The sequence below is a fragment of the Ochotona curzoniae genome, unplaced genomic scaffold, assembly GCF_017591425.1.
Source record: "Ochotona curzoniae isolate NIBS_2020 unplaced genomic scaffold, NIBS_Ocur_1.0 contig_2723, whole genome shotgun sequence".
In the NCBI taxonomy this organism is placed as follows: Eukaryota; Metazoa; Chordata; class Mammalia; order Lagomorpha; family Ochotonidae; genus Ochotona; species Ochotona curzoniae.
In genome coordinates this window covers 18,300,198-18,316,055 of record NW_024465573.1, presented here as the reverse complement: position 1 = coordinate 18,316,055, position 15,858 = coordinate 18,300,198, and the positions used below count along the sequence as shown (strand labels likewise).

At 44.4% G+C, this 15,858-nt stretch overlaps 1 protein-coding gene across 1 annotated transcript in view; it reads right to left on the bottom strand.

Annotated features, from left to right (window-relative positions):
• Positions 1–2,598: 2,598 nt before the first annotated feature.
• Positions 2,599–15,858, bottom strand: part of CUNH11orf53 (chromosome unknown C11orf53 homolog) — a 35,573-nt gene continuing 22,313 nt past the window's right edge. The window contains exons 3-5 of the mRNA XM_040977247.1: positions 6,835–6,877; positions 3,998–4,281; positions 2,599–3,000 (exon numbers count right to left, since the gene is read on the bottom strand). Of these exons, the coding sequence (XP_040833181.1) occupies positions 2,599–3,000; positions 3,998–4,281; positions 6,835–6,877 (729 nt within the window). The remainder of the gene's footprint in view (positions 3,001–3,997; positions 4,282–6,834; positions 6,878–15,858) is intronic.

Sequence of the window (15,858 nt, the reverse complement as noted above, 5' to 3'; positions counted from 1 at the left end):
CGCCCATATGGGATCCCGGGCGTGCAAGGCGAGGACCTTTTAACCACTTGCGCCACCGCACCGGGCCCAATTTGCACTACTCTTAATCATGCTAGACTCTATTAGATCAGGCGACTGAAACAGACATTAGAAGAGGTATGGTCCTGTAAATGGTTCCCTTTCTATAATATTGTCAAACACTATGAAAGGGATTGGATCCTTTGAGAATGTAGGCACCATAGCACTCACAGTATTCCACTCCCACCCCTACACACAACAGCTGCTAAGCTCCACTCATCAGTGACCGAACTCATCTTCACTTAGAGAAGTCAGCATTATATATGAGTAGATGTCAGTACAATAAGGCACAAAAGCATGATATAATGTTAATATCTAATATTCTAATCAACTGGAAGTTAAATCGATATGTCTTTATGATTGACACAACCATTATTGTGTTCCTGTGTAATGCATGGCAAGTGGTAGGTAGCTGTAATCATTTCAGATTTCACAAAACCAAGTGTTTTGTGAAGACTTCTAAATCTACAGTGACAAATCTCTTCTTTTCAATGCAGGGTCTGGCTGTCAAGGTTATGACCAAGTGAGTAACAGATGGTTCTTTCAAGGATATTGGAAAGCAGGACTGCATCGCAAGTTGCATAGAAATTAAGAAAGAGCATCTTCCCTCTCACAGTGGGTGGTGCCACCTTTCATTAAAGAGCAAAATGTTTTTAGCCAAGTAACAACTGGGCTGATTTCAATTCCTTTGGCTAGTGGGCTTGCTGGGTCAGAAGGTAGTTCTATGTACAAGTTTTGAGGATGCCCTTACTGTCAGAGATAGGTGCACTCTCATGTTAATGTTACTCTATCTACAATAACCAAGGGATAGAACTTCAGTGCCTGAAAGTGGGTGAAAGGATAAAAATGATATAGTTTAGACACCTGATGGGATACTACATGGGCCTAAAAAAATGCTGTCATTTGCGATATAATGGATGAACCTGGAGATCAGTCACAGAAAGGCAAACACCACTTGACTACACCCCTCCCATCAATGCATACGACTGTTATGCAGTGATTAAAAACGAAGTAATATGCAGAGCAGAGCTGCTGATGGAGACTGTGGGAGGGAAGCAGGGCATAGACTCGGGAGGGGGCTGCCCAGCAGCTGAGGGCTCCTGGGGGCTGCTTCTGCTTGATGTGCTCCTGCAGGAGGCAGCCTGGGTAGGTACAGGAAAGCCCCTAGCTGGACCTCTGGGCCTGTACTCCATAAATAGCAGCATCGTTTTGGAGGCCCAGAGGAGGAAGAGCCACCATTCACTTGTCAGTATGGACGAATTCCCTGCTTTTCTGACTCCCTATCTACCTGAGCCAGAGTGTAGGATGTCAATTGAGGGTATGATAACCACTGGGTTGAGGGTTTTCGGGCAACTGGATGGAAAGTGAGAATCTTGTTTTACAGAAGTTGAGGAACAAAACACTGGGTCAGGAGAGGCGCCAGGGTTCAGAAAGGTGTGAGAAATGAGTACAGAAATGGAGATGGTACGAGGACAGGAGGAAGGGTGTAGGTATACGGTGGGAAGGCAGCTTTAACTTGTGTGTTTGTAAATTTTAAGTGTCTGCAAGCCATTTTAGGGATGGGTGGACCTGCAGATGGGTTCAGTGCTTGAGGAAATTAGTCAGGAAATCCACAGCAACCAGGCTTACCCAGACAGGGTGATGCTGCAGTTGCTGGAGCCTTTCCTGGAGGAGCTGTGTGTTTCCAGCAAGCCAGCACCAGCCAGGCTTCCCAGTCTGGAGACGTTGAGTCTGATGCTGCCTGCTCTCCCTCTCTCCCCCGCCCCTGTGACAGTGGCCTGCTCCCAAGGGCCTTTGCTTCCAGGTGCTCTGAAGTCTGTTGTTTCCTGTCAGCAGCTTAGTCCTAATTTTTGAATTTTCTTTCAAGTGTATTGGTCAAATTTGAATGCTCATTTTACTCATCCACTTTGGCAACTGCAGACTATCAGAAGCAAAGTCTAGTTTAATGATCAAAGGAAAATTTTGTCCTTCTTCGAGTTGGTCTAATCCTTGGACATCCTAGGTGCTAGGTCCTAATCAAAGGTCCATTGGTGAAGCCACAGCCTCCTGACCTCTTGCTACTTTACTGACAGTGCAGAGTTTACAGGCATCACATTTTCTACTGGGCCTTTTTCCAAGTCACTGTGAGGAGGGAAAATGCACACAATACAACTTTGTATTTTATGCCCTGAGTTATATCAAACCCATCCACTCTTATTATTCATGTGGTTCACTAAGGGAAACAAGACAAGAAGATCAAAATATTTTATGATCTGTGTAAACTCCTTTAATGTAATTTATGAGGAAAAAATCGTGTCCAGAAGATGATAGAGGACGCATAGGTGAGGGGATGCAGAAGATTTGAGAAGGATCTTGTAAGGATGTGTCACTAAAATAGTCCGTGTCTGTTTCATGCATGTTGTGGAGGAATTTCGGCTGGGTAGGGCAGGGAGAATTGCAATGCTGTTGGCCACCCACAAAGAGTGGCTTTATGACTTTCCCTGGAGATCCAGTGCTGAGTGGTCTGACCTGCCTAGAACGATCTGTTTGGAAGATCCTTCCTCAGTAAGGTCTGCGGCATTCGTATGCTCCCCAGACTGTGCTGCCATCTTCTTTCGTCCAAGGAGAAGGGTCAGGAAGCAAAGAGGCGTCTGCCCCCTCATCTGGGGCCAGCGGTGCCACCCTGGGTGGCAGATCGTTTGGCATGGCCATGAATGGGGCAAAGGGGTAGGGAGGTGGGGTGGGGTAGCCAGGCGGATGGTGCAGCTCCTCCAGCGCATGCAGTGAGTAGGAGTGGGTGGCTGGCAGGGTGGGCGCCCAGCTGGAGCTCCTGTGTAGGCTGGCGCTCCCGGGCTCCAGCTGTGAGAGGCAATTGGTGCTGGGTGGCAGGGTCTGCAAGGCGTCGGCGGGGAGCGATTCCGGCTGGTTGAGACCTTCGGGCACCGTCTGCTCCCAGGAATCCCTCTGCAGAGGGGAGAGGCCATGGCGAGGAGGGCAGAGTCATTAAGCAGGTCTAGGACTTATGGGGGTGCGCTGGGCACCCTGGCTTCCACAGTAGCCTTCATGTCCTCCCTCTACTGGGTGAGTTCCCCCTGGTGTTAGCCATTAGCCACTGTAAGTGGTAGTTCCTTTCTACTCCAGATATTCTCTGTGTGTCTGATTGTTTTCACGGCAACTAGTGCAAGGTGAGAATAATAAAACATCTCCATACCGTTTCACTCTTATAATAAGGCACGCTCCTGCATCATTTCCTAGTTTTAAATCTACTACAGGAATACGGTTTTTCACGCTCCCTCGGGGTAGAGAGGACAATGCCAGGCCCGCTTCGGGAAGGCAGAGGTCTCCCATCGTGCCATGCCTTTTGAGAGGGTTGAGCAGTTTACTCTGCCTTCCTAAGCACGGAGCTGGCAAGATTTGGGGCCAGGCTGTTTTCTGACTCAGCACTTGGCTTCATTCACCTGTAAAATGGGACTTTCTAAATACATGTTGGGTTGTTGCAAAAACTAGATGAACAAAAAAAGGAAAAAATTTCCTGGGGGAGTTGGAAGGGATAGACTATTATTTTCATTCCCATCTCTTACACCTTTGGCACAAAATCCATCTGTAGAGAATTCACTCTTTTGTGGCGTCTTTCCCCAAGAAGAGGGTTAGCCTTCTTCAGCTGTGTGGAAACTCACCTCACTCAGGAGGGAGAAATAAGTAACCCTAGGGTAGGGATAATGCAGGGGAGAGGGGGAAGTGGGCAATTGTGAGGGAGGCACCTGCCTTGGGGGATGACTTCCTGGCCCTGCCTAGATGCTGACTTGCACTCACCGGCTGGGGGGCTTCTGCCCGAACCACCACAGTGTTAAGGAATGCAGGCCCTGCCTCGGGGTCCTCCGTATCCCAGCTGCTTTGGGCAGGCCCATCTCCGCGCAGGTGCGCCCGTCCGCCCGCCCGCCCCGGGCCCCGTGCGACTCACGAACACCAGGTGCGCGGGGTCTGCCGGGAAGGGCGGCAGCAGCGGCGAGGCGCCGAGCAGCGAGCCCGCGCCGGGACCCAGGCCCGGGCCGCGGCCGTCTCCGTAGGGCTCGGGGAAGCAGGGCTCCAGCAGGGCCGTGTGGCTCGGCGCCGCCGCCTCGCAGGGGAACGGCTTCGGCACGCCGGGGCTGTAGCCGTCGTTCGGGAACGGCTTGCCGTTGGGGAAGTCCGAGTCTGACAGGAAGGACCTCCGCACGCCGTAGTAGCCCGACAAGGCCGGCGAGCCTGCGGGCAGACGGGAGCCGAGTGGGCGCCTGGCGGCTCCTGGTCGAGGCCTCGCCGGTGCAGCCAGGGTGTGTGTGTGTGTCTGTGTGTGTGGCGGGTCGCGGGGAGGTGGCGCCGATGGGGTCAGGGAGGAACGTGTTTCTCAGGTGAGCTTGACCCCGCCGCTAATGCGGCCCTCAGACACAGGCCTGTTCCTGCATTTTTTCACGTTTCCAGACCAAATAACCCACGTCACGCTACCTAAAGGGGACACATTCGTGAAGACTTGTGTGGCAACTACTGAATCATCCACTCATGCACCACCCTTTTGTTGTGTTCAGCTTCCAGGTGCCCAGCACCGATGCCCAGCTGTTGAAACTGTCCTCTAGCAGGCAGGATCCCGTAAGCAGAGGCTGCGCTGGGCCTGCCACCCGAGACACAGGTAAGGGCAGACACGCAAGCCTCGGATCCCAGGCAGGCTGCGCTCTGCCGCCTCGCCGTTTGCTTGCTCTCCCCCCACCCTCCCACACCTGGGCCTTGCATCTAGCAGGCGTCGGTATAGGACCTGCCTCGGGGTTATAAACGGCCTCATAGGCGCCAATTGCGGATGACAGTAGACTTCCTAGTGTTGCCGTCTCGTGTTATTTGCTGCCCTCTTGTGGCCATACCCGGTCCCTCCCTCAGCTCCCCCAAGGAGCTGCACGTGTAGCAGTTTCCCTTCCATGGAGGCTGGGGAGAAAATCTGTGATGAGAGTCTCATTCAAGGTGAAGCTAGTGAAGTGGTTTCAGAAGGGTGTAATTCCCCGAGATAGCTCAGCAGTTGCGGGAAATGCATGCTCATTTACATTGGGCCGGGGAGAGGCATGGACTCAAGGCCTGTAGAGTAGATGGTTCAGCATTGCCAGCTGCTGGTGGGTGTGGACTAATGAGTTCACAAAAGGGCTGCGTCTTCCTTACCTTGCACTCACCACCCTGGACCCCTTCTGAGCTTTGTTCCTGCCCCCTTTTCCATGGAGAAGGAGGACAGACTCAGGAAGACTGCCTCCTCCCATTTGCCACCTCGACATGGTCATCCATAACTTTGCGTACCCAGATCTATATAATCTGGCTGTTTATGTGAAGCCCGCTGCTTCCACCGAATGCAGCTCGGCCAGGTCACTGACGGCGTGGATTACGCCTTACACACCCGAGAGTATGACATTGCGTCCCACAATTCCATGGAGTACTCAGAAGATAATTATAATCTCCCGTGGAAGTTTTTTTTTGTTTGTTTGTTTCGGTTTTTTTTTTTTAGCTTAATTCTACTCCTTTTTTCCATCTCAAATTCTATAACCTAGAACTTCTAATCTACTCAAGCATTTGGAGGCTGCAGTTACAGCTTTCATTGTAAGTACATTCCCTTGGGGCAAAAATATGTTCAGATGAAAATTGATGATGAGTGTGGATCTGTCTCATGTCATAGGTTTGTATTCATGGGGGTGACGAAGGCTGAAGTCAGAGTGAAAAATATGTTAACAAGGCTTCCAGGATGTCATGGATTTCTTTTCAGTTTCCAAGGGAAAGCAATCATGGAGTGAAAGCAACAACCTGTGCCCTCCTAAGCATGCCACCTTGTCCTTTAGCTGAGGAAGAATAGATCTAGTTGTAAAAAGAAGCTGCAAAAGTTTCCTTTGTGTAGAAGAGCGGGTGCAATAAGATTCCAGTGACAGGAAACATGATAGGGACACACAGGATAGAAATGTTCATGTATTTGGTTCTTATTTCTTTCTTTAATTCAGCTTTGAAGGCAGTGATGCTATGGGGAAGGCTGTGGGCACTTCCAAGTTTGAGATCCAGAAGGGTGTGTGTGCGCGTGTGTGTGCGTGTGCATGTGTGTGCGTGCATGCGTGCATGTGCACATGTGTGTGCGTGTGTGTGTGTGCGTGTGTGTGCGCGCACTCCTCACTGTTATTCGGAATGAACCCTGTGCATTAAAATGGGCACAACATGCTGAACTCAGTGTCTCACATACGCAGAGCACCACACTACTGGTAGCCCCCTCACCTGCCCTCAGATCTCTCTCCTTTCTCTGTTCTGCAGCAGGCATTTCCTGTCAGAACGTTAGTCACCTAAACACTAACTTGCTATTGTTTTTGCCCCAACTGCTCTTGCTAGGAAGGGGTCAGGAGATTACCTTTGGAGTGGGCATTTGACAAAGTGGCTAAAGTCACATCTTGAGATACCTGTCTCCCAGATCTGAGTGCCTGGGCTTGATTCTAACCCTGCTTCCAATTCCAAGGTCTTGCTAACATCACCTTGGAGGCAGCAAGTCATGGCTTAGGCATTTCAGTCTTTGCCATCTGTGTGGGAGACCAGAATTACATTTCCAGCACCTGGCTTTGGCCTGGCCCAGCCTCAGCTGTTATATATTCAGGAATGACTGGGTAGATCTTCACTGTCTCTGTGTTTTAAAAGTGACTCCTTTGAGGACGCAGATTTTTGAAAGTTCTGTAAGATAATCGTAGAAGAACAGAAACCCACACACTTAGTTTCAGCTCCAGAGGATGTGAGTTGCTCACTGGCTTGAGTACTCACCTGGCATCTGGGAAAATGGAGATGGAGAGGAGCTGACACTGCCCTGGAAGGCAAGCAGAAAGCAAGCATTTTCTACTTTAGTTGCAAGCTTCAACTTAACTAGAACAACAAAAAGTTAGGACTCCATTTGTATAAATTTTCTTCTCTTATACTCAGATTATTTGGGGAGCAGGGTTAAGGAAGTAAGTTTAGGGTGAGAATTCGAGTACATGGAAAGAACTTACACAGGGGACAGAGAGAAACCCAACCTTTAGGCCTGGTGGTCAGAATGCCAATCAGTACTGGGTAGATGGTGTAGAATCCTTGGGCCTTTGTGTTTTCCTGTTGGTGTTAATAGTCTGTCATCTAACATATAGAAGAACACTTCAAAAAAGTTCATGGAAGTAAGTATTATGAGAAAACAAGATGTTTCAAATTTGTCTTGTAGTAAAATAAACGTAATTTTAAATTCCATTTCCATGACATCCTTGAAGTGTGTGTATTTGGCATTTCACTTCTACGTGGAATTCCAGGTTTTGCTGCTTGTTTACACACAGGGCAGAAGTTCTACCCACTCTGGGGACCTTGACTGACTTGGCTTCAGTGCCCCACAAAGAGCATGTTCATGATAGACAGTATAAATGTGTGGGTTGGAGACTCAAGGTCTGGTGAGTGGGAGAGGTTGAGGTGTGGGATGTTGTGGGTTGCGTTACTTATAAGAAAAAGGTATTAAGATCTTCATCCCCATATAATGTAAACATCTTGTTTGGGAATAGGAATTTGAAATGAGTTACATTGAGTGTGGTCACACGGAATTAGCGTAGGCTGATTTGGCTGCTCTTGTCATAAGAAGAGACAGATACTCAAAAATCCAGACACAGAGGAGATGAGGCAGAATCCTGAGTGGTACAGCCTCAAGCCAAGGACTGCCAGGAATTGGCAGCAAAGGACAGAAACAGGGCAGGAGTGAGGTAGTTTTACCTCTAGCACCTCCATGGGGAGCATGGCCCTGTTGACATCTGCAGTTCAGATCTGTGGCCTCCAGGACCATGAGAGAATTTGTTCATGAATCTCTAGAAAACTGGTATGGGGTCAAATTGAAGAAGGAAAAGAGTTCATTGTAGTGTGAGAAGTGGCGAGGCTGGAGAAGAGGCAGGGATGCAAGCACCTCTGCTTGCCTTAGAGGTGGGGGCCACATCCTGGAGGAGGTGTTGCCCATGCTGACCTCTGAAGGAAGGGTATCTAGGTGTGCAGAGTCTTAAAATATACAAATGCAAATCATGGCAAGTGGAAAATAATGCTCCTGCTGGGGTTAAGGACACTGACCATCCAGTTCTTTGAATTCAAAATCCTAGGCCTGGCTTTCAGAGCTCTATAGGTACTCAAGAGTTGGAACAGATTTTATAGACAATCTCTTTCAGCCACCTGCTCTGTTTATATTCTCTCCATGTAATACCAGATGCACCTCACCTCCAGGAACAGGGAACTGAACTCAGTGTCATCAGAGGGAGTCCAGTTTTGCTTTGAGGATCCCTGACTTTCACAAGATGGGCTAAGCAGAGTTGCTTTCTTGATTTTAATTTCTTTAGTCTATGTAGTATAAGTTAGGGTCTTCTGTATACAGACCTGCAAAGATAACCAGTCATTTCCTAGCTGACTTAGTCAACTTGGGCTGCCATTAAAAAAAATTCTATAAACAGGATGGCCTATACAACAAATGTTGGTTTCCCACAGTTCAGGAAGCTGGGTTCTTGGTTAGGGTTCTCTTTCTGGTTTGTGGAAGGCTGCATTCTTGTTGTGTCTTTATGGGAAGAGATCTTTTCTTGTTTCTTACAGAGATTCATGAGGGTTCTGCTGTCCTCTCCTAGTCACCTAACCATGGCCTACCTTTCTATGTTATTACCCTGAGGAGTAGGACTTCAGCATAGGAATCTCATGGGACACATTTAGTTGACAGGGTTAACATGGAATTTTAGCTCAAATAGCGTCACCACGCAAATATCCTCCAACGGCTCAGAAGCAGCACAATATTAAGTGTGAAGATTCTGGAACCAGGGAGTGTTATGCTGAGCACCGGCTCTTACTAGCTGGGAGATCTTGGGCATGTGCATCTTCTATGAGGTCATCATGGAAAGCATGAGGATTAGTACCTGGTATGGAGTAAGTAGTGCATGTTTTGCGATGATGTGACAGTGCATTTTTTTAGATCCCTTCACATCTTATATTCTAAAAATGCTCTGACTTCTATGTTTTCCTGCTAAAGTTAACTGTTTTAGATGGTAAGAGGGAACTCATGGCCCCATAGTCAGAAGTGGGTGCAGATCAGGGTCCCCTATCACTAGTAGACAAGAACAGGAGGCATATTCGACATCTATACACATTTGTGTTTGGACACGTTTTCCCTTGTCACTAGGTTCCCTACAACCTGGAGTCATCCTGTAATTTCCAGCTTTCCTTGAGAATCTATGCCAACACCTATGCCTTCTGGCTTCTCCCTCCGCCTCCTTTATAAATAGAGGGTGGCATGGTGGTAGTTGTCCTGGGTACTGCCTGAGGAAGAATGTTCTATCTCTTCTCCCATCTTCTCTTGCTGCCTGTTACTTTTAAACTACTTGAATCAAGACTGGGAACAGGATGAAGGTGTCTGTGAAACATAGAGCACATGCCCAATCTGATGGACAGCACTTCGGTCTCCCCTTGGATTTAGTCTGCTATTCATCTGTCCGTCAGCTGGCACATCTGTCCTCCCTCTGCCCCATGCATGGATACGCCCCAGGCAAAATCTCTGCACCTGATGTAGCTCCTTCGCCTTTTACTCTTCAAAAGCTTCCTATCTTTCTCTACCTTTGCCAACAACTTTTAGCATCGTCTCAATGCCACCTCCTCCTCCTTCCCAGGCTGAATTATTACTGCGAAATACCAATTCAATTTTAGTATCAGAAGACTACAAACACTTCCTAATTGCAAAGCCTAGTTGATATATTATCTGGTGAAAAGTAGCATCTTGGGTACTCTTGTCCAATATAACTTGACCTTCAGCCTGCTCTAGTCATTCTTCGTGAGCATCCACAAATTGTCACCATGCATATTTGACAAAGTTTACAAACAGTACATTAAACCTTCCACTGCCAGACAAAAACTTAGAACATTAACTCCTACCCTTCCTCTTCTAATTGACATATACGTGTTATTTCCCTGTCTTTCAATTTGTTCCTTTTTATTAAATCTGCAAAAATTAGACATAGTAACTGTCATTTTGTAAATCTATATTTGATTTGTAATTTTCTTTGCTTCCTCCTGTTATTCAGACTTTGTAATTACTATCTTCCTCTAAATTAATTCAGTATAAAATCCTTCATGTGTAGGTGACACTAGTGAGAAAATTACTTCAGTGTTTATTTTGTCCTTATAGGTTGTAGTATTTCTGGACTCATAGCTGTAATTTTGTGCTTATTCTTTTCTCAGAACTTTAACAATATTGTTTCATTGTTAGTTTGTTCCCATGATTGCTGTTGAGAAGTTGGCTGTTAATCTTATAGTTGGTCTTTGTGCCAGTCTCTTTGTTCTGTTGCACTGATATGCTTTTTCTGTCTTTAAGGTTCTCCAAATCCACCTCTTTTTATCTAGAAGTAAATGTATTTTTTATTTGTCCTGGTTGAAGCAGGGCGTGCTTCATGTATCCAGGGGTTTTGTTTTTCATAAATTCTGGAAATTTTTAGCCATCTTCAAGTATTTTCTTGTTTTTATTATCCCTACCTATTCTCTCCTACAGACTTTCTTCAAATACATGTTAGATTTTTACTTTTATCCTCTATGTCTTTTGATCCCTATTATTTTTGTATTTGTGTTTTCCCATTCTGCATTTTGGTATAGAATATCACAAATTTCTTTAAATATAGTTCACAAATTCTTTGTTAGTTTACTACTTAATTTGCACATTGAATTGTATGTGCCAATTAGTTTATATATTTCTTTTTTTTTTGCAAATTCTGTTTTTTTAACTTTTTTTAATTTTTCTACTTAGCAATTTTTGATGGTCTTTTGAGTGTGTGCTATTAAGTGACTGTATATTTTGTATTTGGTGATTCTAATATTTGAAAATTCTGGAAATTTATTGCTCTTTGTTTTGGCTGATTGTTTCACTGTCATTCATTTTCTTATGAAGTGGGGGATCTTTGAATGCCTATGTAATCTGGGAATGTGATGTCCTAAATAGAAGCGTTTTCTGGTAGATAATTTGTCCTTTTTTCCCTAGGTGACTTGCTGCCTTCCAGGTTCTGGACTCATCCTGAGGTCCTAGACTCAGTGTGCACTGTTGGCAATACCTTCTGAACTAATCTTTACCTGATCCTTAGGGCAACATGCCACCTTGTGTCGCTACTTTCTCATCATTCAATGCCTTATTTTCGGCCCAAACTTACACCCAGTCTCCCATGCCAGATTCTGACTCCTTACCTCCAACTCTGGAGATTCCATCGACATTTACCAGTTTTCACTCATTAAACTTTGCTGTATGTGAGATCTAGCTTTGTTATAAGAATCCACCTCCTCTTCCCTGCTGACCCTCCAGTCTACCTGAGAGATCATTGAACCTGGATGTAGGATGTAGATGCCTTCTTGGCTTTTACATAACACAAATAGTTTTATTTTTCATTATTTGCCAATGTTTCCTAGCAGAGGCTTAAACTGTGAAAGGAGTAATTCAGTAGCAAGTACTTCCAGTAATTTCACTCACAAGTATTGCTGTGGTCAATTGTTTTATATGTACTATTATGAAAATAACTCCAGAAGTAATATTATTCTCATTTTTCTGATGTGAAGACAGAGGCACAAAGAAAATAACCCAAGTTACTTTCTTAGAATGGGACATTTTGTGGTAGTGGTAATGGTGGTAGTAGTATCAAATGAGGACCTTTCCAATTTCAAGGTCTACATTTTGAACTACCACACTAGATTGCTCTCTAAGCATTTTAATAACTCAAAAGTAAAAATAGGAAAGCATCAGTTTTTTCTTTAAAAATTATATATATATATATATATATATCTCCCAGTGCCAGAGCTCAGTGCTAAATCCTTGCCTTATATGTGCTAGAATTCCATACGGGTGGTGGTTCATTTTCCAGCTGCTCCATTTCCCACTGAGCTCCCTGCGTGTAGCCTGGGGAAGCAGTAGAGGATGGCCCAAAACCTTGGGACCCTGCACCTGTGTGGGAGACCCGAAGGAAGCTCCTGGCTCCTGGCTTAACTTGGGCTGTTGTGGCCATTTGAAGGGTGAACCAGCAGATGGAAGATTTTTCTCTTTGTCTCTCTTTTGCCTTAAATTTGACTTTTAAAATAAAAAAAAAATCTTAAAAAAAAAACCTATGTTAGTGAGAGTTGAGGAATGTGGAGATATTGTATACTTTTATTCAAAACACACACACATATATATGCATTAAGCAGGAAAATATCCAATACCATATATATATATATATATACACACATACACACAGTAATAAGAATACATATATGTATATATATATGCATATATACTTAATAATTTAAACAATATTGAATTTTTGTAGGTTTGCTTGATTGAGATAAAGCTTACATAAAATAAAACCCACAAATTTTATTCATATATATGATGAATTTTGACAAACATATGTGATATACCATTGTGACCGTGAAATAAAACATTTCCACAAAATTTGTTATTTTACAGCTAAAATTAATGCTGTTCCCTTGGTGGTGAGCTGGGACATATTTAACTGGACAAACATAAAATTCCATGGTAGGTGTCTCTTCAGTTCATCGCAGAGAGCGCAGAATTCTGAAGGGCCTGAGTAGGACTGGGAAGAATTGCACTGGGCAGATTTCAGAGTTGAGACCTACTAACCTACCCCATCCCCATAATTCCTTGTTTGGGAGAGAATGTTCTGTTGCAGGAGTCACTTGTACTTGTCATTCCCCATGTGAAGGGACATTCACATTCCTTTCTTGTTCAATATATTGATTTCACACAGTTGCCTTTCATTCTATGAATTCCCTAGAAATAATATTGATGTTAATATTGAAGAGCCCTAACTTTTGACCAAGCAAGATGGTATATATTTTTTATTTTTGCATACTGCAAACAACAGGATCCTGCAATGCCAGGTAGCCAAATTTAGAGGTTTACATTTGAATGAAATTTGCTAGTCTGCAACTTCCTGTAAGTAACTCAGCAACCGTGCAGCTGTCCCCAAAGCCATTCCATGAAAATAACTTAATCTGAACTAATAGGTTATGAAGGTGGTAATGTAATGAGTTTCCTTTTAGTATACTTATGACCATTTTTATGACCTTATAATAATATTTTTAGGTGTCAACCTAGTTGAACGAATATATTAAAATGTCATAAGGATGCAATTTCTTGTTGGTATCACATTTTTTGTATTATTGCATAATGTTATTTTAACTTGAATTATGTAGCTCAGAATGTATGTCTTTAAACTTAAGGCTTACATGGCAGTTATAACCAAGGTGAACAGAAATATCATGGAGTAGCCAGATCTTAAACATTTAATATCTCATGGTCATTACATCTGTAGTGGAGAGAGAGGTAATGTAGGTGATATTATATTGAACACTCCCACATCGCATTTTAATGTCTGAATTTAGTCTCCCTTGAGGTCATATGCCCTTCATTCCAACTTTGGAATGAATGCAAAATCCATGGTGGATGTTAACACAGACTTTGGATACTTCTGTTAGATTGGAATACTTTCTTCCCCCAGGGGCTGGGGGGATGAGCATAGAGAATAAGATGTCCTATTTAATGTGAAAAGAACATAATAAAACTAGGAACATTCTGATGGATGTAAAATGTTATATGTTGACTAAACTATTCCAAACACTTTCTAAAAAACTCACTACTTTTGAAATAGTAAGTTTGAAACATTCTGATCTGTGGATCACTTTTTTGAATTACATATCTAAGTATAAACAAGAAAAATATTACATAAGTAGGAGAGGCAGTTATAGGCACACTGTGTGTCAGGTATGTTATGTGATGCTATCTTAGTTTAAAACAGGTTTTCGCATCCCAGTTTTACATAAGAGGAAGGAGCTTCAGAGAAGTTGAAGAACATGATCAAGATTAGCCGTCATGTAAACTGTAGAACCAGGGTTTAAACTCATGACTCCATGAGTACTAAACTGATAATTCTTACACCTGACAAGACCATGGCAAGCAAGTTCTCTGTACTAGTTTCTCAGAGATTAGCCTCTCCTTAGGGAGACAAGTCTTTTGTGGTTGATCAGATATGGCTACAATCTCTTTGTGGTGTCTCCTATTGAGAAGTAGATTCAGTTTCTCTACCTCTTGAACCTAGGATGGTCTTATGATTTGTGTTAGCCAATAAAACATAAGGGAAGTCATGCAGATTTCAGAGTCTAGGGCTCTAGGAGATACGCAGGGTTTTTTTTTTTTTTTTTTTTTGGTCTTCACCTGTATTAAATGGTGCATTTCTGCCTCAGACGAAAGGCAGACTAGCTGTCTGGAACATGAACAATTGTGTGGAAGCATATCAAGGCAGCCAGCCAGCCTAACTATGCAGATGTGCAACTGGAGTGCTTCTGAACCTTCCCCACTTGGCTAAATGACCTGCTTGAGTGAGCCCCCAGGAGAAGAATCCACACGCAGAACTCTAAGAATCAATCAGTGCTGCTTTAAGCTACAAAAGTCTGGGTGGTTTCTTATGCTGCAGTTAATATTGGATGGGGACATAACCATGAAAGAGCAGCCTTGACATACAGCTGTTTATACCCAGTCGCAAGACTTCTGCAGACCAGAAGTCAGAGAAGGGGAAACTCCAGGTGCTGAGGATTTGAATGGTGAGTGGAAGCCTGAGAGCATGTAGGAAGGAGAAGCACCCAGGCTGGAGGAAGTTTGTGAATCGATCCTTGGGATGGGCCAACACAGCTGTCCATCAGGGTGTAATAAGCGAGGTGCTGGATAGGAAACAGAAGCCTAGAGAAATACTGTCGAAAATGCTGCTGGATGGTGGTAGTTTCCAGAAATGCAAAGAGGGGGTAAAAGAGCCTCTATTCTTAGAGAGCACACACTTTCACTATATGATTAGTGCAGTAATATACATGTGAGTTGAGGTTGCTAGCACTAGCAGCATTTCCTGAGTCTTAGTTCCTGTCAGATTCAGTCTGATACTTCATGCGAGTGTGTGTGAATGTGTCTGGTTTTTTTTTTTTTTGATTTTGTTTTTAGTGACTTCAAGTATCTGTGTGCTTTCCATACTCTATAGCATGCGAAAGGATTTACATGCACATCTCAGTAAACTTTCTCTATTAATTAATGAGATAGAGTGTCATATCATTGGCCCTCCTTTATAGATTGGGAAACTAATACTCTATAGGACTCATCCAAGGTCACAAAGCTGGTGAGTGACATAGGCAGGGTTCTAGCCTGGATCTAAGGCAAGTTCGATTTAGTTTTGAAATTTGATGTTGAAATTAAGGTGACCATGATTTAGATGCAGAGAGAGGTGGAGACAAGGCTGAACATGGTTACTCACAACCTAATCTAGCTCCAAGCCTTGGCTTGATTTTGAAGGATGAAGGGAAATGAACGACGGGTAAGCAGCTAGGATGTTGTCCTCAAGGAGAAAAGCAAAGGTGCCAATGCAGCAGATGGTGTCTTGGACACAAGGAGATATGAACAGGAAGTGTGGCGACAGGAAAGTTGAAGAGAAGCAAGAAGCTGAGGCAAGAGGCGGCTTATAAAGGGCTTTCCTGAACTAGGCTGAGGAACTTGTACGTGGTCCTAGTGTCAGGCAATGAGACATCAGGAGTGAGTCACAGTGGAAGTACCATTCTAGAAAACTGAATGTGGTACTGAAATGATAGGTATAGAGCCTGGCGCAATAGCGTAGTGGTTAAAGTCCTTGCCTTGCACGCACCAGGATTCCACATAGTCGCCGGTTCTAATCCTGGCGGCCCTGCTTCCCATCCAGCTCTGTGCTTGTGACCTGGGAAAGCAGTCGAGGACGACCCAAAGCCCTGGGACCC